Genomic DNA, 26,611 nt, shown 5'->3' on the forward strand with positions numbered 1-26,611 from the left:
ATGTAGCTACAGCTGTACCCCAGACATTTGCTGTCCCAGACCTGTAATCTACACCCACAAAGCCTCGTCAGCATCACAGAGTATCAGTGGGCAATAAGATGAACATACAAACAGCAGCAGCAGACTGCAGGTGCTGTCACGCATATGACCAGACACTAAAAGAACTGCACACTGGGACATGAGTTTTAAAATCACTACGTAGTCAGTAGATGCTAGAAGATGCCAGAAGCGTGACTCTGTTAGCGTGGACAAAATTTTAAATTTGGGAAGATGCCAAACTACGCATTGGTATTATACAGGTACTGGGTGGCTCCACTTCTCAAGCCTGCAAATTTCAGAGAAGTGGAGATCTAATAGGTGTTTTTTTCTCATCTTACTTTGATCTGACATTTGGGAAACTTTACTGACTTCACTGGGGGCTCACATGGTTCAGATCAAAAGAAGACCCTGTGATCCTTCAAGAAACCATAATGAAGACATACACTAACAGCAGTTGTACAAATGTAAAATCCAACTCTGTGAGTCTAGAGAGCATGTTTTATTCCACAAAGAAATGCTTGAGCCTATATCAACACCCTTACAGGCTGCTTAAAAGGTCGTATTATGCCAACTGAAATACTACTTTGTGAAAACCTTTAGAAATCAGCTCTGAAAACTAAATATGAGCATACCCCACCACATAGTATTTCTGGGATATCTGCTTTTAGAGCACTTTTTCCATACAGATAAATTCATCAGTTGAATCCACTAGTTTGTGTTAACCAAAGATACATGCTGTACTGAGTGCAAAAATACATTTTAACATAAAAAACGTTGCCAGAGACATTCAGTCCCATCTGGGCAAACAGGAAAAAATGGTTCCAATGACTATTTTAAAGTAAGAAAATCTGATGGCTCCAGATGCCACTTAGCGGTTTGGTCTGACAGTTGGGAAACTGTAGAAAACTTTCAATACTTAGCATATCCCACCCAATATTATTCAAAGTTTTTTGACATCTCATTCTTTTCAAGAATAGCAGCTTTGTTTGTGTGCTCCCTTCACGAAATATAGATGTTCTTTTTTCCTGATCAGAATTAAAGGGATTGTTTTCCTCTGAGTGAAGGGTAGATCAATAAAAATATACTACTGTCACCGCAGGATTGACACAAACATTGTGACTATGGCCTGCGTTTCAAAAATATTTCTGTACCACAAGTTTCCTTGTAGAATATTAGATCTACAGCGGGTCAACATCTTTGCTTATTTTATTATGGTCTTCTGATTTCCTCCTTTGAGGAATGATTAGATTATTTCATGTTATTATTATCCCTTTCCAGACTGCAAACACCATCTTTCCTCTCACATTGCCTGTCACCACTCTTGTCAACTTTATGGCCCTCTCCAGGGTATATTATTTAGCTGCAGCTTTCTTAGTCTCCTCAGTTCTTAGTCTTTCCACCTCAGGCATGAACAGGTGCTGGACACAAGGTAAGTTCCTACAGCAGCCACTTATATAGAAACACTGAGCAAAACTATGGAATAATGTATTAAAACCAAATAGTGCCAACGAAAAGTGTAAAAAATGAACATTCTTGATTTAAAAAAAAAGTCTTGATGATGCCAATATAGGTTGAATATGAAAAGCACAGATCTAGTGATTACTGATTTGCTCCAATAAAGGAACTGATTTGTTGCCCTCTGCTATATTGTAAAGGAAAGTCAGAAATATTTAATAGTGATCTTCCAACTGACTGACCGACCTTCACTCCAACAAGGGGTTTTATATTGTTTTAAGTCATCACAAATAATTTTGCTCTATCTTTGATACCTGAAATGACAGGAGAAGCCTTGAAGGCCCTCCCAGCACTTCATTACACAGAGAAAATGGAAAAGCCCAATCACTTGCAGGCAGCAAAACCATGTGTGACTTCTAAGCCTGCAGGAATGTGCAGGAGAGAAAAGACTGATCACTGCTCCTGTTGAGAGAGGACCACAAAGATGTCCCAGTGAGCATCAGCCTAAGCCAGTAACAGAGCTATCTGGCTTCCAGAACCAAAATAGCTCAAGCAAAGCCAATTTGTGTGCTTCTGCAGCATGGTCAATCCACATGGGGACAATGAGCCACCAATGGAAACAGAGAAGTAGTTTTTATGTAGGTATAATAATATGGATAGAGTCTCAGAATTAAGCTAGCAAAAATATGCCAACATAAAATGATTTGTTCAAGTTTTCTTACATCTCAAACAAAAGAAGGCCAAAAGAAGCAGTTACATGAGAGTTAATTCTATTCTTATTTTCTATTTTCTTTCAGAATATCCTAGCAGATTATTTTTTTTTAATTGCAATACTTACTGTGCAATGACTTCACCTTTCAGTGGGTAATGCCAAGACATGAGAATCATCATAAGCCAGTTATACTAAAGAATTAGGATTTATACTTCAATGCATTCTAACCAATCAGTGTTAGAAGATCAATCATTCTGTATTACATTACAGCTAAGTTCCAGCGTTGCCTTTATTTATACATGTTTCCCATGTGGAGTAAAATGAATACAAATGGTCGTGAATGAAAGAATGAACATTCTTGGAAGAAGTCAGTGCATGGAGAATTTTACTCAGCTCTATACCGTCTTTGTTCTAAATGGTGAGTAAATGCTTAGCATGCTTTTTCTACACACATTAATGGCCAGCACATCTTATTTCTACAGCTGCTTGAAATTGTTCTCAAAATCTAGGTAGGCATAAAAGAGAAAGCATAGCTTCTGTCTGCTTCTGAGTAACCCCATAAAAAGTTTGCAAGCATCCAAAACTGTAATCAGTTTAAACAGATGTCACACTTCAGCAAGTTTAGAAAGAACAATCAGTTATTATGCAGAAAACCAAATAAAAAGAGGAAACAAATGAAGATGGCTTAGGCTAATCTATCTAATGGAAAACAGCAAGGTGCTATTTATTATTTTAGCTGTATTGTGTTTTTCTAAAATTTCTGCACTTCTCGTTCGGCAAATACATGATACTTAACACTACATAGCTTAAAATAACAGCCTGATGTTCAGTGTAATAATAAAGGCTTTATAGGATAAGAGCCATCTGTTGCAATTACACTCACTTTCTGAAAATTTCTGAAAGGAATGAAAACCCCTAGACTTTGCCAATTACATGCCCTTGATAAAGTATGAGTCATCTTAAAGTGGTTTGGCATGGAGATGTAATTTTCATGGAAACGGTCTAATGAGAGAACATATTGAATGTATTCTAAATATGGATATCCAAATGGTCATATTGATGAAATGATTCTCAAATGAGAGAGAAAAATATGGCAATGTAATTTACTCTTCCATGTCTGAAATGCTGTTGGGTAATATTTCTTGGACATTTCACAGCTTTTAAGTCAAATACTATTTTCAGCATTTCTTCTGGTGAGTTTATTAATATGATTATTTGGCCAAGTGTATTTTAATTAAACCCCACCCCCAAATCTTAGGGTCTGGAACTTCTTCCCACACTATGGTACGAAATCTATCTCCAGATGTTAATAATTAAGGCATTAAAGGGTGAGGCCAGCACCCACTTCCTCAGTTCCTGAGGCTCCCACTGCAGTAAACTGGTGTGGTTACATTGCTGATGAGTGTGGGTGGATTGGAAATGGCCCTTCAGTGTTTATGCACTTCTGCACAACATGGAAGCCAGAACAAAAGGCTTTCCAGTGTAGGCAACATGTTGGCTGTGGATGGTACAGGGCAGAACAGGCATGTACTTCCCATGCAAGTGCTACGTGAGAAGGGGAGAGCAGATGTTCTCTAACGTGGTGTCCTGGGGTACCATGAGAGCTCGCTATGTAGTTCCTCTTCTGCCCTGGGTCTTTCTAATCCATGCTTCTCTGATTAAGCAGCATTCACGCAGAACTCTGAGGCAACAGGTACCACTACTGATGTGTGCATTAATAGGAACCACGTTTAGCAAAGACATGTTGCAAATTCAAATGTGTCAGTTGGAAAGACCATTTCTAGAATGAAGCAGAAGCCATATGACAAGTGGCTAAAGTCACTTGGTCTGTTCAGCCTGGAGAAGAGGAGACTGAGGGCAGACCTCATGGGGCTACAGCTTCCTCACGAGGGGAGGAAGAGGGACAGGCACTGATCCCTTCTCTTTAGTGACCAACGACAGAACCTGAGGGAATGTCAGGAAGATGTGCCAGGGGAGGTTCAGGTTGGACATTAGAAAAGGTTCTTCCCCCAGAGGGTGGTGGATCACTGGAACAGGCTCCCCAGGGAGGTGTCACGGCCCCAAGCCTGACAGTGTTCAAGAAGAGACTGGACAACACCGTCAGACACATGGTGTGAACTGTGGGGTTGTCATATGTAGGGACAGGAGTTGGACTCGGTGATCGTTGTGGGTCCCTTCCAACTCAGAACATTCTATGATTCCATAAATATTCCAAAGGCAAGCAGGAAAGATGCTTCCCTTTCTTTTCCTCATCACCTTCTGTCTTCAGGCCTGGGACTGGGTAGCAGGCTGTCCTTATTCCAGGCAAGCATTAAATGTAAAGAATCAGGATAAAAGCTGCACTAGGCTGAAACAAGGCAGGGGGAAGGGGGCAGATGTTTTTAAGCAAAACTCAGTTTTCTGTTCAAAATCCTAAATACACGTTTGAAAGTCTCAGAGTGTTAACATAATGAGCAAGCATTGGTTATTGATCTCAATCAAGTTACTTCTAAATGCACTCCAAAATACCTTCAAATGCCTTTCTTGGATATTGTTTTCTAGGTATAACTGTTCCTTCACCTGTCTAGATGTCTCTAATGTCAGTAATTAAATTTCCTACACAATCTAAAAGTATGTAAATATTTCACTAGACATACGGTAAGTCAGAGAAGTTTGTGATGGAACCCACTAGGAAGAGTGCAGAGTACACTGACTTACTGGACAAGTTTACATGAGTTCTGGAATTTACCATGACTTCTGTTGCTCTGGACTGATATTTTTCTCTCTTCTACATTTTTAAATAACCTACCTTAATTTTAGGTAGTTTTGGCTTCTAGCATATCAGACAAGCATCTATTTCTTTCAAAGGTAATTTTTTGAAACTGCGGACTATGCAAATGAAAAAATGCCAGCAGGAGCTCTAGCAAATAGAATCAGGATTGCAGCTGGAAATAAATGAAGCATAAGGTTTAATATAATTGATTTTCCTAAATGATCATTTTTTAAAACTATCTAGTTACAAGATGCTGGCATACTCTATGAACTGGAAACTAATGGATTGCAATAAGAGAGTTATAATGTAATATCTCTCTTATTCTACAATAGTTCATTTGCACTTGTTACTGAAAAATAAGATCAAGATATCAAGAAATAAATCCAAAGTTTCAAACCTTTCCCAAATCTTTGCTTTATTTGTTTTTAATATATAGCTGACTTTTATTAAAGAGATTTCAATGAGCCATTAAAAAAAGGAGACTCTATCTAAAAGATGTTTTGAACCTTGACGCTTCATCTGTCTAGCAAATTAATCTAGGTACAGCTATAAATAAAATTATCTTTGCTTGGGTCTCCAATTAAATAATTTACATTCCTTGCTCTAGAAAACACTAAAGAAAAGCTGCCAACAAATATTCTTAAAACCCTCATCTGTAAATATACAACTATCACATGTGAGACAATGTAGAACACCAGCTGTATATTTACTTAAAAAACCAAGCCAAACCCCCAAAATAAACAAACAAAAAAACAACAAAATCCCCACCTCTTCTAAGCACTCCTTTGGGTGACCTAAACAACTTATCTCAAAAAATGTTCCCACTGCAATCACAGGATGATAAAACCTTTAGTTTACACTCATTTATAATGTAGATATACAGCACATGTGCATGCACAACAGAACACACTGTAGATTAAAATCTCTACAGCAAAATTGAAAAAGATAAGGAGAGTGATTCAATGTCTACAATATTTACAAAAGCAGGTAATTTACAGGGGGAATTCACGGAATGCTTAAGTACGCTGTATTTTTTCTTCACTGTTGCTGCTTTAAAATAAGCCTTTCAAGTACCTTTTCTGTTTCATGCGCAGGAAGTTTGGACAGCTGAATGGGAACTTTAAAACTCATTTGCAAGGTTCTGTGAAAAAGTTTTGTTTTGTTTTGTTTTTTCTTGACCTGCAACACTTTTCTCTATTTAAGTTGATTATTAACCTCCTTCTTCCCATTGCAGGTCATTGCCTCCCAGGGCTGACCCTGACCAGGGGACCATTGCTTATGGCGCATCACAGCCTTCCTGGAGAGCAACTTGCACAGCACGCTGAAGGGAGCATTTCTGAACTGAACTGCTCACATCACTTCCAGAGGTGGTCAGGATGCCAAACCTGCCACCCACTGAAAAGATTGGAGGTTTAGGAAAGGCGAGAGTGCCAGGTCAGCATCCCGCTCTATGGGGAAGGAGGGAAGGCATGGCCAAGCACCAGGCAAGGGGCTTCACCCCACAGTGGGACATTCGGCTGTTCCCACCCCTGGCCCTCCTGCCCCCAGCTGCTGTGGACACCGAGCTGCCAGCTTTTCAGAAACCCTGCTGAAGGACACGGGGCCTGATGTTGGCAATGCCCCATGGCTGTGCAAGGGCCCGCTGAAACCAGAAGCTCACCTGCCTCCCAGTCGATTGCACACCATGTGGTTTAAATAAGCAAGATAATGAAGTGGAGAGAGCTGGCACTCACCTTTTGCCCTTTTACTCCACTGCAGTCACATTTTCCACAACCGGAACAACCCTGAAAATAAAAGAGAAATTGAGAATTAGTTGTCTGAACTAGGTGACAGGCAGAATACGCCACAACGAGCCAGGGATGTCAGCAGTACCACCCTGACTGCAAGGCTGGTCAGCATGAGGAATCCTCACTTAAGCCTTATGTTTTCTTTATACAGATGTACACTTCCAGTCTCAGTCACAGTCCAATAAAAAATGCCTTCATAAAAGAAAAAAATACCACCCAAACATGTTATAGTTTTTAATCATAAAACTTGTTATATTACTTCTAAATCATTGCTTTTTGGGCCCCCATGTAAAAAATAACTCATTTTTATAGAACACACACACACATCTAGCAATACGAATGTCTCTATTTAAAACAAGGGGATCTTCTTATTGGATTCTATAGTCACACATTCACCCAACAGAATATTTAAAACAAAATCAATCCAGTCGTAGAAGCGTCTCTTTAATATTGGTTTGTTAATAAATGGCTTGCATTCTGCTTAAATACTTAATCTCTATAAATCTGTGCCATTGCTTTGAGGAGAAAGGGATGGTGAAACCACAGTTCATGATCTATCTTCTATGCTTAAAGAGAAAAATATCAGACCTGAAGAATATGGGTCTTTTTTCCTTTCTGAACACAAAAAAATACTCTCCCTTTGGGTGTTCATAAGATCTCTTAATAATGATTTACTAATATTTTTTTATCGGTAACTGACAATCTTTGGATAGGAAGAGAATAGTTTTTAAAGGAAGTTAAACATTAGTAGAATTACCACAGGAAACTATATCAAGAAGTATGTCTGGACAAACTTTGTGAAATCAAGTCAAATCGCAGCCCCTCAGAAAGCAAACTGCTCCTAATGTTCCATATTAGATATGGAGGCAGTTGTTAATGTTTGCTGGCCAGGCAATGTCAAGCTCCAGGGTTCTGGTCCTGTCTGTAAAATCTATCACATTTCAAGTGACCTTTCTTTCTTGCTTTCTATAATGCCTAACTGTAATTGTCATTATGACAGGAAACAGAATCACACAGAATCACAGAATCGACTGGGTTGGAAAAGACCTCAGAGATCATCAAGTCCAACCCTTGGTCCAACTCCAGTCCATTTACTAGACCACGACACTAAGTGCCATGTCCAATCTCAGTTTAAAAACCTCCAGGGACGGTGAGTCCAGCACCTCCCTGGGCAGGCCATTCCAATGCCTGACCACTCTCTCTGTAAAAAATTTCTTTCTAATATCCAGCCTAAATTTCCCCTGGCAGAGTTTAAGCCCATGCCCCCTTGTCCTATTGCTAACTGCCTGGGAGAAGAGACCAATCCCCACCTGGCTATAACTTCCCTTCAGGTAGTTACAGAGGGTGGTGAGGTCACCTCTAAGCCTCCTCTTCTCTAGACTAAACAACCCCAGCTCCCTCAGCCTCTCCCCATAGGTCTTGTGTTCAAGTCCCTTCACCAGTCTTGTTGCCTTCCACTCAGTAAAAGCAAATTCATTGCAGCAGGACAATGCATAGAAAGCATGTCTAAAAATATAACTGGTCCAAATTACTTTCTGGAAGATACTACAGAGATCCTTGTTTTCTGAAAGGCATTCCATAGGACAGCACCACCTCGTGGGGTTTGCACACCTTGTAAAGTAAAGTCAAAGTACAGCCAACTTGTACCTCCAGAAAACTATGGTACTTCAGCAAAGATGTTGACAGACTTCCAACTCTACCTGGATTCTGCGAGGTTTAAATTCTAGAGGACAAGTGGATGGAAGGATTTGGAAGAGGGGTGTTTTCATCTCAGGAGGGAAGGAAGGTGCACTGCGGAGCTGGCCTTGCCAGTCACGGCAGCTGATCTGCTCACATGAGATACTCCTCAGTGCCACTTCCCTCAGAAGCGAAGAAAAGAAGATCTTGATTTAGGTGTTTGAGGAAGAGAGCTTAATATGAATAAATGCTACTGAAAGCTTTCATGCCTTTGTTCACATAAGATGAAGACTTGAGAGATTTGGTAGTTGGTTTGTTTGGATTGAGTAACCAATAGACTGGGATTTCTACTACATAATCACAAAGAGTCACTCATTGTTTCACAAAACATGAAAGGTGACAACATAGGAGAGATCAATGCACAGGTAAAAGTTTGTGGTTGCTTTGTGTTACCAAAGTATTTCTGTGCACTCAAGTGCATCTGGGCTCCTCCCCACCTTTCCTCCTCATAGTCACGAAGCAACCAGCACGTAACTCCACAGTCTATGGCTTTTACTGTTGTCATGCCCCTCAGAAACAAACCAGGAGGAAAACAAGTAAAACATTCGTATTACTGAATATCCCACCAAGGCACAGGACATCCTCAGCAGCCCTGTTAAGCTGTTAGCAGGAATCAATCAAGGACAGCACCTCTCCAGAGCTAGCCCTCAGCACGGGTGCTGGCACCCTGTCCCTCCACACCTGCGGGCTCTGTGGGGACCTCAGTATCTCTGGGAAGTAAAAGCAAATGTACCTAATCCATTTTGAATTTGGAAGACCTCCAACAATACCAGTAAACGTCATCGCTCCAGAAAGTTGAATAATACAGGACCATTTTTACTTGGTAAAGACATTTATTTTTAAAGTAAAGCATCAAAGAGAAATGGGGGTTTAATACTAAAAATAAAATTATTAAACGCTGCCCAATAAAAGCATAATACAGCTCCTGAAGTACGTGGTGTTTCAAAATTATAGACCCCATTTCAAAGATGCAGTGATTTCAAACTGGGTCCATCGTTTTGAAACACCCTGTATTTGTTCCTTTTGTTGAGATCTTATTTTTTATATGTAGATCTAATGAATTTGTTGAAGCCAAACTTTCTCCATATCCACATAAAGCAAAAATATTCCCATTTTTTCACACGTTATTACAGCATTTTACCATGCTAGATTATAAAGGCACAGAAAGATGAAAATTAACATTGATAAGAATGGGTATTAATCCCATAATGCAGAACGAGCATTATATCCAAAAACTATGCCAACGCATGTTACATCACCAGCTGAGTACTGACCAGAGTGGAAAAGTGCCACCTACTGAATAATCTGCTTTATTCCTTGTGGTACATAGTTATGCCTAGAAAAACATTGGGCCTTCCATTTCAAGAAGTGACCCAATGTGAACTCTCAGTTGTTCAGACCGATGAGATCACAGCTGGAGGACGCATGCTTGCAGCTCATACTTCCTTCTCCAGCATCATGTAGAATGTTATCAGTTTTATCAACACATCCCCCAAATTCAGAAGAAGCCTGTTTTAATTCCATCTGTTAAAGTAATTAAAATACCTCATTGAATCATTATAAACATCTGTTTTCAAGTTAATCCCCGCATATTTCCTTCAGCCTGTTGTTTAACATGCACCATTTTAGAAAAAAACAAAGGTATGTTGTTATTTATTGTTCAGCTGGGATTTGTTCTTATATTTAGCATGGCCAGAAGAATGAACTTGTGCTTTTGGATCTCTTTTTGTGCTCCCCAAAGTGATGCCATTATATTCAATTTGTCCTGTTCCTTAAACTTCAGATTTCTTAAGACTCAGAATAACCAAAGGCAAGGCAGGTAAGACAGTACTGAGCATCAGGGAGTACATAAGCTGCATGAGGTCTTATTTTCAGACAAGTGCTTGTAGCCTCTTGTGCCAGAACAGGCCACCTGCCCCACAAAACTATGAGTTTATTTTACAGTGGCATCATCCCCTACTATCCCTGACTATAAACTTTGCAGATGGATGAAAGGTTGGCCAACAATGACAGCTGCTACTGGACAGTATTATCTTCAGTTGACTAAATTTGAATGTGAGGGATGTGATAACATTCTGCATATACTAGGAGGAAGTATGAGCTTTTTCCTCCTAGTCCTCTGGGAAGACGGGAGGGCCAGCCTGAAAAAAGCTTATGGATCAAAGGTCAATTTAAGGAGGTCAAAGGGGCATTTAAGTAATGAGATATTGGGAGAGACGAAGGTGGTTACAGCAGGTACAGGAATCAGCGTCTCGGTTCACCAAAGCCAGCGTAGATACAAACATCTCTACTAGTCACTGCAGTCTCCCCTTATTCAATGGCAAGAAACAGGCACTTCTATGCTGGATCCATTTCATCTATTTTGGGTGTTTGCTTTCAGTGGAGATGAAGCTCACCTTGGAAGACTAAGGAGTAGAGACCAAAATGGACAAAAAGGAGCATGGGCTGTGCATGAGAAGGGGGAAAATTGAGAGAGACATGGATATGGAGGATCAGAGAGAGGACTAGAAGTTACAGACAGAATGGGACAGGGAATAACAATGGCTTTTCATTCCTGAGAAATCGTTAGAAATCTAATTGAGTGTCTTTCAAACTGTGAACAAGGAGATATGCATTTCTAGTACTCATTTAGGAATTACTTAAGTACCTTACACAATGAAGTCCTAAGCGGGAAACTTTACCCTGAAGGAATAATCACCATAAGGTAAATAAGCTGAAACTATGCAAATTATTGCTTATTTCTACCTATGATGTTAAATCAGTCTCATGATAGGAAGAATCCAGTTCGTCACTTCCCGCCACACATGACTAGAGGTAATGAGACAAATGAGAGAAAAAGTTTTGCCCTATCTCTCAGACATCCTCTTTGAAACAAAGCTTTCCCCAGAAACAGCATGGAGCGTGGAGCAATCACTGCTGTCCTCCAAGTGCCAAAACAGAGAAGGAATGGCGCTGGGCAGGAAGCAGAATCTGCAGGGGAAAAGAAAAAGCAGGCTCTTTATCCCTTGTCTAGGAGACGATTACAGACTAATCCGAAGATTTTGGCCAGGCGCACTGTGATACCTCACCTACTTGCACGGTATCCTAACAGCTTTCAAATAGACATAGGTTTCTTGTACCGTCAGGCCAGCCTCTCATATAATATTTGAAGACAACTTATCTGACTCCTCCCACAAAATATCAGTCAGCCCAGAAGTAGAAGCTCATTTTAGCAACACAAATTGCTTCATTTTTTGACAAGCATTTCCATTCCATTTCATTCTCCCAGACTGTCTGCAGCTGATAAGCTTAGCGAATCACACTAGCAAATCAGTATTAAACAATAAAAAGATTATGACCCTTCAACATCGCACACATGCAGACTGAGTGTTTGCCTGAAGGATGGCAATTCATTTACTATCATATAAACATGTAGCTCAGAAAAGCGCTGTTAACGAATGGGTGTCCCAACCTGAACCTCTAAGTTCCACGAATTACGTACCAAGACTCAGGAGTACCAAGCCCTGGCAGTGACAGAGCTGAGAAGGCTGCTAAAAGTTCCTGCAGCAGACGGGACAAACTCTGTTTGCACTGCAGCCTGTAAGACATCTGTCAGATCACAGCCACAGACTTTTGTTACGTTTTGCCCTGATTTTTTTCCACATCCAGCTACTTTCCTGGCATTTGAGAACTATTGCTTGGAACTCACACAGGAACTAAAGGAAAGAGCCAGATGAGCAGCCTAGGAGGGTGACGACTGCCATATTTGGACCTGCACCATTTCTGGAGGCTACAGAGATCTCTGAAAAAACACAAACACTGAGACAGTTCTTGGATGCTCCGCTCTCTTACAGAAGTGCATTTTTCAATACAAAACGTAGTGCTCTTTCCCACAACAACAGCTCAGACTCTGCTTGTTGAGTTTCAGCTGCTGAGCTGGCTACCAGCTTAGGCTAATTGCATAGTTCCCAATCAAGTTCAAATCTTACCCTGTAAAGCACATGTGTAAGGCAGAAATTTAATAAAATTTTCACTGCTTACTTACTCTGTTCATGTTGAAAATCTCATTTCAGAGAATGTAGTCACTTCTCCTACCCAAAATACAATGTATTTCAAATCACTGAAAGCTTGTGAGCAGGTGGCTAGTGAGACTAGCACAGACACCAAAATTCTCTGACTATTCACAATGTTGCTAATTCAGAGCTGAAATGCTCCAAAAAGTAAAAATAATAGTAATTATTTCATCAATTACTCATTCATTATAAAATGACATTTTCTGTTCAGACATGACACTTAAACTGATGATGTTTTCTGATGAAAAACAGTGTAGATATCCCACTCTATGCTGCTTTAGGACAAACCCCAATCTGAGATGAATTCCAATGCCAGTTTCAAGTTGAAACACCAAGAACAGCTATGCCAGTGGGACGGCTGTTTGACGGTGACAGCTCTAAGTGTGAATCTCTTCCCTCCACAAAATTCACCCCCTTCCAACCCACGCTAACCCAGTCACAATAGGGAAGGCCAAGGGAGACTCATCCCTACGTAGCAGATGCTGCACTTCTTCCTAAGCACATTTATCTACAACTCATGTCAGTGACACAAGAGCTGGATCAATAATGGCTTCAGTTTCACATCCCACCCCATACAGAAATAGGGAGGTGACGTCAACTGAAGGACACTTATCTTGCATTCCTCTCATATTTTCTTCTCTCTTCAGAATGTTAAAATAGCTCCCTGGCTGTATTACTGTTCTTGTCTTTACCCTTTAGATATAACTGCATTGAATCAGCCAAACTGGTTTTGTGTCTGTGTGAAGTACCATTAGAGGAAATCATTGTTATATTCCAGTTAAACTTAATTTTTTTCTTAACTGATATTGCAGACAATTAACAGCTTAAAAAAAAAAAAAAGGTGCTAAAACTTCTGATTTACACTTAGCTAGAATGAAGAGAATAACAAAAAATCCAGGCTGTCTCAGCAAATTAGAAAAATTTAGTTATTTGCCTATGTACTGTTAGATTTACTTTTGATTATGGAAACAGATGGATCCACTTGAACAATATAAAGTCCTCCTTTTTTTTTCTCAAATAAACTTTCCAGGATGTAAAGCTTCATTGTTTCTATATCTGACCATACAGTATTTTAACAAAATGATAAAAATTTTAATTTGCAAGAAAGAATAACTCTCACCTATTAAAAAAAACGCAAATGACAAACTTACAAAGTTCTAGTTCTGCTTATCCAACAGTAACAAGGTATATGGATTAGTATTAACGTATGTAGTAGCTACACATACATGTTGAATCATTATTTCTGAAAGGTTAAGTTCCATATTGATATACTGGTTGACAAGAACTCTGTGGAGAAAAACTGAAGTTGTCATGCCTAATCTAGGGCTTAAAAACATATTTGTAAAAATGTTGGCAGAGCAAATCAGTTCCCCAGTGTAAATACATCATTCTTCTTTGCCATAATTAAAAGAACAATCTGACCACAAAACCTCAAAGTCACCCTCCGTCAAAACACAGCTTTGCATTAAGTGTTTGATTCAGACTTAGGGTTGTTCTCTCATACACCACATTCTGCCTCAGAGGCCCTGCGCTCACTGCTCTCAGAAGAGGACGAAACCTGGTGTGCTGTGGAACATTTCAAAGGCAAGACCTCCTCTCTCCCATTGAAATAATTACATTTCACACAGCATGCTGGCATCTTATTAAGTCAGAGGTGGGAACCTGAGCATCTTCTTTGCTTAATGATAGTCCAAAGCACTGGAATATAAAGGTATTTCCACGCGCCCTCATCCTGCCTCCACCACAGCTGGGGAGCTGGGCATGGAACCGCCCTGCCCACATGTGACAGCAGATCTCCCAAGTACCGACTGGTAAACAGGTTCTCATCCACGAGCTTACGAGTGGATGTAAAGCCCCTCACTGCACTGAACATGGGCATCTTCAAAATTCAAGGAAGCAGCCATCAGGAAAAAGCAACTCCTTTGTGAGACCAGGTTTCTCTTTCCTTTGCTCATGACAAATGAGGAAAAATCAGAAAAGTCAAAGTGCACTATTAAACCACTCCTGAAAAATGTTTCTGATTTTTTCAAAATAGTTTTATTAGTCTTAGTATTTTATCTTTGAATATTTTGTTCATAGATGGTGGTTTAAATATTCTTTTGGCAATTCAGAAGTCATATATTCCATCAAATCACTAACTTATCAACAAACCCATTTCTGACCAAAATGTACCAGCTAATAATTTTTGAAGGTTATGCTCTGCCTCCATTACTGTTTGAATTGGTATCTGAACCTCAACTGGAATTAGGTCAAATTGACATTTGAACTAAAGCAATGTGGAGAGGTATATCGTCACTGTTCTCCTCTGAAAACGCAATCAGTTTAAGCATGGTGCCCAAAAAGAAAACTACTTCCAAATGAATAAACTACTAAGGCTAGCTGAAGTCACAGAGGCTATTACTTTTTATGACAGGTAGCATTAAATGGCAGCTAGAATACAAAACTCATTGTGAGCGCTTGCACAGAGGGGCTTCAGCAGGGCTGCCAGCTTCCCGATGGTCAGAAAGGACAAGAAAGGGTCTTGGTGCACTGCTCCTCACCCTCAGTCACCCCCTACCCTCTGCCATGATGAGGGTCACTGCTGCTTGGTGACACCTGTGCCAAAGGACTGGCCTTGGTCAAATGCTTGGAGAGCTCTTACAAGCTCTTACAAGAGCTGATAGAGAGCCAGTTGTCCCAGATTGATTATTTGAACTTCAGCCCTCAAAAAGATGTAGGAAAAGGAACATCTGGCATGCCTTCATTTTCAGGACTTAAAGTAGAGAAGAGAAATTTAACATAGTTCTCATTTCATCTGTAAACCCATCGATTTTGGATGTGTATGTACAGATAAATAATACATAAGAGGGAACATTTTAGTCACCATTCCTAGAGGTCTTTTCAAGAGGTGTACATGAGGTTCTGAGGGACATGACATAGAGGTGGACTTGACAGTGCGACGTTAACAGTTGGACTCAATTATCTTAAAGGCATTTTCTCAGCAAAATGATTCTATGATTTTATAATGTCAGCAAGCTCCAGTCTTTCCTCCTCTCTCAAGTCCTTTTTCTCCCACATTGACAATGAAAAAAAAGTTGGCAGCTTATCTTCATGTCCTTTTATTTTTTTTTTCTTTTTCCCAGCAAATCATGGGTAGACTTCAACTACGACTATTCAGGGAATTCCCTGAACCAAGGGACAGTTTATTGGTTTTACAGCTTTTACCTTCTAGGTCACCAAATCAAATTCAGCTCCAGTCAGCAATCACTGGAAGTTTCTGTCATGTAGTAAGCTATTTAAAGTTCTTGTTTGTGTCATTTCCATTTTCTGTACATCCGGTATTCACAGAGCATAGAAGAACAGTGTTGTTCAAGATGTCCTGTAGGACACCACCTGCCTCCAGCTGCCAGACCAGGTGGGAACAGCTCTCCCCTAGGTCCTGGGTCATATCTGCCATGCTTGTATAAATATTAATATCTGAAATGGCACCAAATGCCTATGTTTAAGCAACAGAAGTGCAACCCAATAATCTCCAGAGGCTCATTAAAGCATGTGTAAGAAGAAATAAAATACTCATGCTCCCGAAAAACTCCTTTGGCTGCAGGTTGATGTACATGAGTAGGACAGAAGGAAGCAAAAGTGGTCCCCACTCATTTCCCTGTCAATGCAGTGCTGTTCTCCTAATAAATCTTCTGAGGATAGCTTTAGATCAGATGAAAATTCTCCTGGAATAAACCTGCACAGTGGACAAATGTAGCACTTCATGGTTACTGGTGTGTCAGTGCATCAACTAATTGTCCCTGTTAGTCTAAGGGAAATTTTAAGCAAGTCCCAAACTAACATATAGATAATATATGAAAGAAATGGCAAGTTGCTCTCTGAAATATCACTATGAATGATGAAAATTGAACTAATTGCAATTCAGTTCTGGTTTTATTTAAAAGCCTTGTAAAATTTTCAGAAAATAAACTGATTTTAACGAAAGTTTTACAGAATACAATCAGAAAAAATTCATTATGGCTCTTGGGACATAGGGGGCTGTTTGTAGTTTTTGGCAAGGTTTTTTCTGTTTGGCTCGGGGGGAGGGTTGTTTTGTTGTTGTTGTTTTTAGTATTACCAGAATCCTACAGGATGTTCATACAAAAATTGCAGACAGACCACAGATTCTTATCAGAGATCTCCAGTGAATTTTAACCACTCAAGGGAATATTAGTTAATTTTTAAATGCTTAGTATTAATTATTTCATAAAATATTTACTTTGTAAATTAACATCAACTGGAAGTAATTCACTGAAAAGATGTTTAAAAAAAAAAAAAAAGTCACATCTTGTTAGTCAAAAGAATACTGGATTTCTGAGGCTGAAATGTTTTGTTATTGGGACCTCATTTTTTACATTCTTTTCCAAATTCCATGGGGGTCTGTCCTGGAGGTAGGGTCATGGGAGTCCCCTGAAAGCTCCTCTGTGAACATGAGTTTCCTGTTGGTGATGTGAACATCATTTTCAAAAAGCAATGAAAATCCAAGGGGCTTCCAGTCAGTTCACAGGAAATATAAAGTCATTCCTGTTGTTCCATATTTGGACAAAAAAGGCATTTAAAGCAACTGTTTCCTCTAAGTACATTCTTTCACAGGAAACTCTGTCAACAATCAATATATCTGCTTATTTAGTGAAATTTTCAGAATATCACATTATACCCCTCAGTTCCACACAGCTCAAAGCAGATAACTCATTTGTGAATAGCAACTAATGGTATTATCATAGAAATATAAAGCTTCCCATCAGCATTATCTACTAGCAGGTCTCTTTCTACAGCCTAAAACATACTGCTTAGCCTCCAGCCAGCAGAGAACACTGTATTTACCAAGCAAGTATCGGTCCCTTCAGTTTTGTACCTTTTCCTATTTAAGAACTTCACTTTCAGTAGTATTTTCAAAGACCTGAAAAAATTCCAGGTGCCAGTAGGATCCTCTGGTGTTGTGGTCACTGGTGTTACTTCACTGACAGCTGAGGATAAGAGAATACACCAGGACTTTCTGACATCCAGTGACAAGTGCTTTCAGGAATACATTTCAAAGGGTATGACCCTTCCTAAATTTGATTATGGTAATCATTGCCAATAATCCCCACCCTACTCTTCTACTCTGTGAGTGGGCAAACTGGAGGCAGGTGATAGACGTGAGAAGCTCCCATTCCTCATCTTGCTAGCTTAAAAAAAATCTGAGAGGACAGGATAGCATGTTGCAGAATAACCATGGCTGTTGCAGAGCTTTCCACATGGTTTATATACAACTACTCTGGAGGGTTCAAAGCAAACTGCTCCTTGTCCTGAACAACACAGATCCAAATACCCTGCCTTCTAACTCGCCTTTTTAGTGTAACTAGCACTAGCAGTCACTAGACATATAAAATGAACGGAAACCGAACATCAAACTTCATTCTCATTCATGAGGCAAAGCGATTGCAGTTTCTGAAACATTGTGTGAGTTTGTTTTTCTTGCTGCCTTCCAGGATGGATCTGCACAACTGCTTCCATCAGAAGGTAAAAGGCTGGACCCAGCCATAACCTGGCAAGATGGAAACAGTGCCATTACAGCAGTGTCCTGTACCTGCTGTCCCTGTCAGTGGTGGCCAGCAATGCTGGGGGGACAGACAGTAGTCTCCTTGCTGTCTTCTCAGCAAACCCACACCCACAGGGCTGAACTGCTTCCTAGAAATGCCTTGGAGCTTTTCCAGCTTCTGTGCCTTTGGTGTTCAGCGCACAGCTACATTTCCACAAGCACAAGGGTACCCATCGTAAGTCTGAGTACAGGTGTTCAATGTTGAAAGCCTGTCCCCAAAATGGCCCTGGCAGGCAGGCAAAACGCACCACCAAACCCAGGCAGAGGCTGAGGGACAGGCAGCCAGCCCGGCGTTTGATGAAGCCCCTCCCAGCTACCCTCCACCTCCCAGTGCTACCCTGACCCAGGCCAGAGGCAGAACCAGGCTGAGAGGAAACTGCCATGGAAGACACCCGCTTCCCCTCCTCCACAGCAGCTCTGAGGAACGCCATCCAAGCAAGCCCTCATGGCCACAGCCTGGACCTCCGACCTGTCAGCAGGAGGACAAACCACACTGGCACAACCACAGGCCAAGCTCCTTTGCTGCGGGGACAACCTCTCAAGAAAAATATCCCTCTTAATGGCCATGTAACCACCCTGCTTCCTCGCTTACACTTTCATTTACCACGGTGCTTAGCAGGACATGAATGCGTTTTTGTAAACCAACTGCAAAGGAGACGCCTCAGGATGGATACGCAGGAAGCCAGTGAAGCCATTTTGCAAATGTTTACAGCAAGTCCATGTGCGGTGCTTTCCCTTCCGTTAGCTGATAAACATGAACGTCAACATAAACAAATACATTTAAAAGTAACAGTTTTAAAACAGCACAGCGCTGGGAAGCTGAGGACTTCTTCCTTGGCCATCCTTGCCTAGACTAAATAAACAGAGAGGCGAAATCCTCTTGGTTGGGACGCACACCAAGGAATGTGAGAAAAGCACAGGAAGATAAACCGGACTTCTAGGCTTGTGCCCAAAGAAACCCAGGTGACGTACAATCCAGCACAGGTACGGACTGCTGCCTTTTGAACTCACTGCCTGAGCACAGCTTTCCTCTGGTTGGGCTCTGAGCACGGTATTATTGCTTATGCGACTCCTAATTTCCTGTTCACACCTTCCCACAACATGATTCATCACCAGCCGAGAAGGTCGTGTGCACGTGCAGGTAACACCATCACCCTGGGCTGGATCTTGTCCAGGAGACCTCCTGCCTCCATGTCACACATGCTGCATGAGTGGTGTCTGTTTGCTCCATCTTAGTCCTCTGCTCTCCATCATCAGTTCCTTACCCTTCAGCCCTCTCCGAATTCGATTTTGCATGATGTCCGAAACGAAGTAGCTTTATGTGGGTACGTGGTACCTGCAGCAAGGGCTCTGCACATGCACTGGCAGCAGCTCCTCATCACAGACACACTGACACTGTAGAGTCACTACCTGAAACTGTGGCTATACCTGCATGGCACCAACATCCCCAGCACACAGCCCCATCTCTCAAGAGGGGCAGCATACTGTTACTACGAAGATTTGCCTCTACATGTCAAATGCTGCAGCTTCTGCAAGGAAAACCTTAGGGGAAGTCCCTCCTGACCTTCACAAAATATTGCAGATGTATATGACTTGTCATTAAAGTCCTTCCAGGAGGACTCTCATCCAGAGTATTTAGATGCTGTCAAATTTTACTAGACTGTATACAATTTTTATTGCATGAATTTATCAGAGCTGTCTAAAGAATTTCTTAATTAAAACAATGCTCGTTTCATGTTGTTTTTCTTCTAAAAGGAACCAAAACCTTTTCACAAATTCTGACAATGAAATATAAATTAAAAATAATTAATATAAACAATTTAAAACATGTTCATACTTCACAACACTAGATAGGAGGATAGCTCACTAATCTCCTTTAATAACAGTGGAAGAGAAGACAGGTAAAATAGAGATAGCCTCACTCTGGCCACCAGACTCAACAGAGTCATAAGATTGTTAATGAGCAATTAATACATTTTAAGAACCTTATGGTATTCTGGAAACAGCAGTAGCAACCACAACAGTTCAACATCTTTGTCAACCACTGGATTTAAAAAGCATGCAGCATGTTTAGTCTACTTAGCAGTCAGCCAAAATATACACAAAATTTTACTTTATAAACCCACTTTTCTTCCCCACAGATCTCAAAGCTCTTCCAAACAGGTTCATCCTATGGTAATACCACTGCTACACTAAGAAAAGCTGCATTTAATTGCTGTAGTGAAAGATTTCAGCCAGTTGTTGCAGACAGGCAGTTCTAAAAACTGCAGCATCAAAGGCAGGCCTAAAATTTGAAGAGTACTTCCTAAAGTGAAATCTGTTTTAGGAGTATTTGCATTATAAACTTACCACAAATTTTGAACTAGAAGAAATACCAGAAGCTTAGCCAATGTATTTTTCTCAAATATTTTAAAAAATCATCAGTCAACAATCTACCTGGCCATCTTCCCTTAAGCTCAAAGTTACAACTTCAGTTAAACTAATAATTTTTTGCAACAATTGTCAGTCATTTATCTGTTTGGACTCCTAAAAAGCTATAAGGGGAACCATTGCTTCCTCTGCTCTTTAACAGGCCAGAGAATTCTAGCTTTTGCCTCTGTCAAAGATGCCAGGGATAGACAAGCTGCTTTCTCTTCAGGACACACCAGTACCTTTTCTCAAGACTCCGCACACTCCAGAAATACTTCACTCAGTTCTAGTTACATTTCAAAGGATACTACTACATATTTAAACACCCCAGATGGATAAGGACATGGCTTTTGAAGAGTCCCATCTTCCAAGAGATATTTATCTTAAATGCAAAGCTCACAGTTTTACAAAAGTCCTTGCTCAGTAAAGAAGTAAAGACTCAACTACTGCTCAGAAGCACGAAGACGACTCACCAAAGGCAAAAAAGTGCTTTTTCTTTCCTTTTCTATTGCAAACAAATGATCCCAAAGGCCTCTTTAATCCTCTCTGAGAAGCACTAGCTAAGTGATAATACACAGGGGCTTGTCCAAGTGGTGTTATCCTTTAAGAAAGGGCCTAGAGATTAGAAAACAAGCAGGGGGGAGGGAAGCTAGCAATGACTTGTGTGACTTGCCAGCACTCAGGGCACTTGTGTGTGTTAGGCTTATCAGGAATGGATGGATCAGGCCGCTTTCAGAATGTTGCTGTCTTCCTCACTGATCTGATGAACAAGCAAACTTACATGGGAAGGAGGGGGGACTTAGGTGGACATTAAGTGGCCTAAATCTCATCCTTTGTCCCATTAAATTCCATGCTTGAGGTAGTTACACCTCCTATTGGATCCAGTTCTTAGTTAAGAGCCTGAGGGCACAGAGGACTTCAGAGAATGGCAATGCACAATATCAATGTAGCTTTTGTTGCCCTAAAAGTCCTAGAGCCCTAATCCTATAACTTGCTCTGAATTCAGTCCTTACATAAGTAATCACGTGTTCATACAAGTATAGACTATAATGCCAGCTCTTCCTATACAAATCAGCTCTTTATTCCAGAAAACATTTAAACTTGCAATTGGATTGCTAGATGCATGATGCACTACAAATGAACATATCTATCAAATTTGTCTCGAAATCAGACTAACCTCGATTGATTGTCAAACAGCTTATTTTTTCCACTTTTAGCTGTGGAACCCTAATTTAGTAATGTGGCTGGTTAACGGGATTCTTTTGGCATTTTTGAAACCTAGTCACAAGGAAAAATCAGTACTAGCCACATGTAATCTAATTTACGTGTCTGGCCCAAATGAAAAACAGATACAATTTTCACAAATCCGCTTTTTTTTTAAATTGACATTTGAAAATCCAGTTTTAATAAAAATTTAAATGTTGGAACATGACCGCAGTACAACAAAATAGCGACAGGAAATATTATTTTAGTGTGCAACATTTGCCAGATGCGAAAGGAAACAAACTTGTCTGTCCTCTGTTTCTTTTAAGTTTCTTTGTTGACTAGACAGGAAGCTGACAAAAACTGACTTTTTTCCTTTGGTAAAGCATACAACGTAATTTTTATTGTACCACTTCAGTTGCTGACTGCATTTAGTAAATAAAAACATACTTCATGAGCATCCAGGGAAGCATTTAGTATCTGACAGTTTACAAAAATGCTGTACTAATTAAGTACAAAAAGAAAAGTAAATAGATTTCATTGCAGAAACGGAAATAACGTGATTTAGAAGAGAAGCTAAAAATCCATTCTTTCCTATGGCTACTTCCTGAATGATGGAAAAGCTATAGCCAAGTAAAATTAAACATTTGCCTAACCTGCATTCCACATGTAGAGGTCAGCAGAAGTGCAAGCATTGATGAACATTGAGATAGAGCTGTAAATATTTTGGGGGCAGTTTATTTAAAAACAGTAAGAAGCAGCCAGATAATGTTCAGCTATAAGATTTCTTCCACTTTTATTAGTAACAAGCAAGCAGACACAAATAGGCGTCAACATCTTTGCTTGCTAGTTAGAATTAAATACAAAATCAATCAGAATAAGCTCATCCATCCAGTAAAAGCTAAGACTAAAGACCTCATTATTTGTTAAAAAAAAAAAAAAAAGTCTGAAATCAATAAACATGGGTTATTATAAAAAAGGGCTGAGTATCAATTTCAGAGCTCTTACAAAAGATATCCTGCAATAACAGGCTCAGGGCACCCAAGGTGCAGGATGAAGGACACAATGAAGGCCATTCCTCCTGTCAGTCACAGAAGGGCTGGTTCACAACAGGCAAAAGCCACAGAGCTCACTCTCGGTGGGACCTGCCACATGTTTGTCCTCTCCCTTGTGCAGCCCTAGCCCTACTCTTGTGCTGCCACTGGCACACATCAAACCCATCCTGGGATTAAACTATGTAAGGACTAAATACAGTGACTTTTCTTCCTTGTTTTTTTTTTACTGGCCCATTTTAGCTAATCAAACTACCTTTGTGCAAACTACCTTCAAAAAAGTAGGGGCAAGATGATGCAAGCAGGACCACAACTCGAACTGTCTAGGAACAGTCTGATGTGAGGAGTTTCAGACTGGCAGAGGCCTCACAAGAACCTTAATTATCAAAGGCACCATTTTATCAGGCACTGAGATAAATTTGTAAATGGATAGATTTATGAACTACTGCATGTTATTGTGCCAGAAAAAGATGGAGATTTACCTTTAAAATGAAATGTAACTTATCATATTCCTTTCTCCAATAGTGTAACTTCCACTCACTACCAAAGATACTTCCATTTTTATTACTATTAGTGAAAGGAGGTTCAAAGTATCTCTGAAGTTATGCTGGTCTAAATTCTTCAATAAATTTGATAGTTACTTTCCATTTTCTATACCTGTATGACTCTGTTTAATAACATCATTCCATATTGGTTTGTGAGATATTGTGTCCTCCTTTTTTTCAGAATAGACTGACCAGCTTCATGTCATTATGTATATTAGCGGAATTCACAATAGCAGTTAATTGTAATGTGACTGCTAGCTTAGCTAGGCTTCTTATTTGTCAAAAATGACCATATATCATGGCACCACCAACGTGGCTTCATGCCATAAGTTGCAAATTTCAGGGAACTCAGATGTTGAAAAGGAGCTTCCCAATGCTCTTTCTCAGGGCTTTCCCAGCCTGTGAACAACTCTGGAAGATGTGTCATGCAGAGTACATGTAGCAGTGTGCAGTTTGTAAGTTTGCTAAAGAAATTTAAAATAATCCTGCATCCTTAAGTATACATCCTTGCAATCTTCAGTATGTTCCCAACACTAACACACAAGCATAAATCTAAGCAAGTTATCCTGAGGAAATGGAAAATTACCTCAAGTCATGTACAAAAGAAATATGAACACTCACACAGACCTAACTCGCAAGCATTTTGCTAGAATTAAAGTTGTTTGGAAACAATAAATTAGTCTAACTGTTTCAGAACATTCTGAGTTGATTCAGGAATGAAAAAATGTTCAGCCTAACAATTTCGCTACAACAAGAAATGCAAATATTGACAATTTTGAGTAACAAGTGTCCTCAAAAAAAACAGGAATAAAAGTGATAAATGTAAGCAAAACCACCCAAAGTCACATCACGAGACCGCCTTTCAATGCCAGCACATCTGCAAAAGTCATATTAAAACTCAAAGTTCAGAACATGTCATTCTCATGGCAACATCCTTAATGCTCCAGATGTATTCCCAAATTGCTCCCGAGAACAGACCACACTTTTAACCACATATCTAAATAACACTTTGGAAAATCTCATATATATACTGCATGAAAAGTTAAAGAAAACTGAAATCACCAAAATCACCACATCGACTTATTAGGAGTAGCTCATTAACCAAAAGGGGATCAATGCTGCCTACACACAGCCTTCAACTTGTGACTACCACCTTATAGATGTGCTACAAGTATTCATGACTACCAGGGGTCCTTTCATTTTTGGCACTCTGCTTTATATAGGAGTTATGTAAGTTTATGAAAAATTTCTATGTTGGTGTTTTTTTTACTTAAAAAGTCTTATCCCCTTGGCTGTCTCATACATCAGAAATCTGCAAACTAAAGATCAAAAATAGTAGATAAATTTCAAAGAATCCAAGGGGTAATTGTTAAACAACATTATTTTTAAGTCAAATTCGCACTTGTTTTGGTCCCACCTCAAATTTCTTGCACAGGGATAATGGTAACTCCATTTGGATTTGCTCATGGATCATTTTTCTAGCTGACGTAATTCAGATGTTGAAACATTTTTTAAAAAGTCAAATATTAAATAATTCAAGCTTTTAGGGTAGATGCAGTCTGCTTGATTTACTATTAGCATATTTTAACCAGACGTACTGTAAGCAGAAGTTTTACAAGGGTATTAGCCCCCTAATTTCACTGGTCCTCACTTTAAAGAAGATATTTATTTATACTACTGTTTTACAATATTTATTGCTCCCTGTCTCTAACAGTTTATTTGAACTTCAAGTAAAATAATTTCAGTTTGTCAGTACCCTATTAAGATAAGGGTAAAACGTTTAATCAAAGACATATATAGTGCTAGAAAGAAACAAGCTACTTTGTTTAAAAGGATTCTAACAATTAAACTACGCAACTTTCAATAGTACTCAGAGTCATCAAAAACAGAAGAGTTTACATGCCCATCGTCACACACAAACAAAAATGGAAGCGCAGGAAACGTGTGGAGCAAATGAGCTCTCACCTACAGAAAAACAGCCAGGTAAGCTTGGCCTATTTCCCCAGAAGTCCACATCCTAAAACTACCCTGACAGACTCTTGTATTTAACCCTTCCTTTACATCTTCATAAAGCATGACGTCTTGAGCATCAGCTGAGGCTGGCCCTACTCAGAGCACCCAGAGTGGAGAAAGGAAAGCAGGAAAAGGCACTGAGATGTGGGATTAGGGGTTCTGATTAACAAATATAGGGCCATGAAGAACAGCAGCAGATTGTCCCAGGAGGGAAGAGGAGGAGAAGATATTCAGATTCCAGAACCTCCAGGAATCTCCACAGGAGCACAACTAAGGTCATATATTGCACTTCTATTCTATCTGGCTTTCCTTTCAACTCCAACTAAAAAGGAGGGGAGATTCATGCTAGACATGAGGAAGATATTTTTCAGAATGAGGGTGGTGAAACACTGGCCCAGGTTGCCCAGAGAGGTGGTAGATTCCCCATTCCTATAGACATTCCAGGCCAGGCCAGGCCAGACAGGGCTCTGAGCAACCTGATCTAGTTGCAGATGTCCCTGATCATTGCAGAGGGTTGGACTAGGTGACCTTTGGAGGTCCCTTCTAACCCAAACTATTCTACAATTCCGTGATTCAACAGAATTCAGAAACCAAGCATCTGTAGTCACAAACATGATTGTGCCACAGAATGTCCCAGAAGGAACATACCCACAGCGATTTACAAAGCGTACACAGCAGGAGAATGGCCATGAGGATGGATGCTGTTTGCCAAAAGAGAAAATGCACCCAGACTGAAAGCAGAGATGGTTGGTTTCTTTCTTTGATATGCACCCATAGCACCTGACTGCTTAACATAATTTCTTCAACAAAGAGGAAAAAGTGATGCCAAATAGGCCATGTGAGTCAAAAGGCCTTCAAGAGATACTAAACATCCAACAAGTTTTGAGCAACTGAATGAGAATATTGCTGGAGGGGGCAACACTTAAAGAAGTTCAAAAAACAAAAGTAATGAGAAACACTACTGGAAAAGAGACAAACACCTGCAAAGCTTAGCTTAGGAACAGCATTAACATTAGTATTATTTCCTCTGTACAAATAAAAATAAGCTTCATAATTTTCAAAATTGCAGACCCCTACGCAGATCCAAACCATCACAGCAGATTCTTTCAAAAGACTGGAGGATGCACAACATCACCTAACACTAGGATCAGAAACTCCAGATTACCCAGTGATTTTTTTAAATCTTGCTACTCATTTAGATTTGGCTATACAAGTATAAATTTGGGTACCCACCTATTTAGTAAATATCATTAGAT

The 26,611-nt window shown here is 40.0% G+C and overlaps 1 protein-coding gene across 1 annotated transcript in view; it reads right to left on the reverse strand.

Moving 5' to 3' along the window:
- Positions 1 to 26,611, reverse strand: part of COL4A1 (collagen type IV alpha 1 chain) — a 126,433-nt gene that overhangs the window by 66,706 nt on the left and 33,116 nt on the right. The window contains exon 2 of the mRNA XM_065058497.1: positions 6,692 to 6,742. Within this exon, the coding sequence (XP_064914569.1) occupies positions 6,692 to 6,742 (51 nt within the window). The remainder of the gene's footprint in view (positions 1 to 6,691; positions 6,743 to 26,611) is intronic.

This window comes from Columba livia, chromosome 1 (assembly GCF_036013475.1).
Source record: "Columba livia isolate bColLiv1 breed racing homer chromosome 1, bColLiv1.pat.W.v2, whole genome shotgun sequence".
Classification (NCBI taxonomy): Eukaryota; Metazoa; Chordata; class Aves; order Columbiformes; family Columbidae; genus Columba; species Columba livia.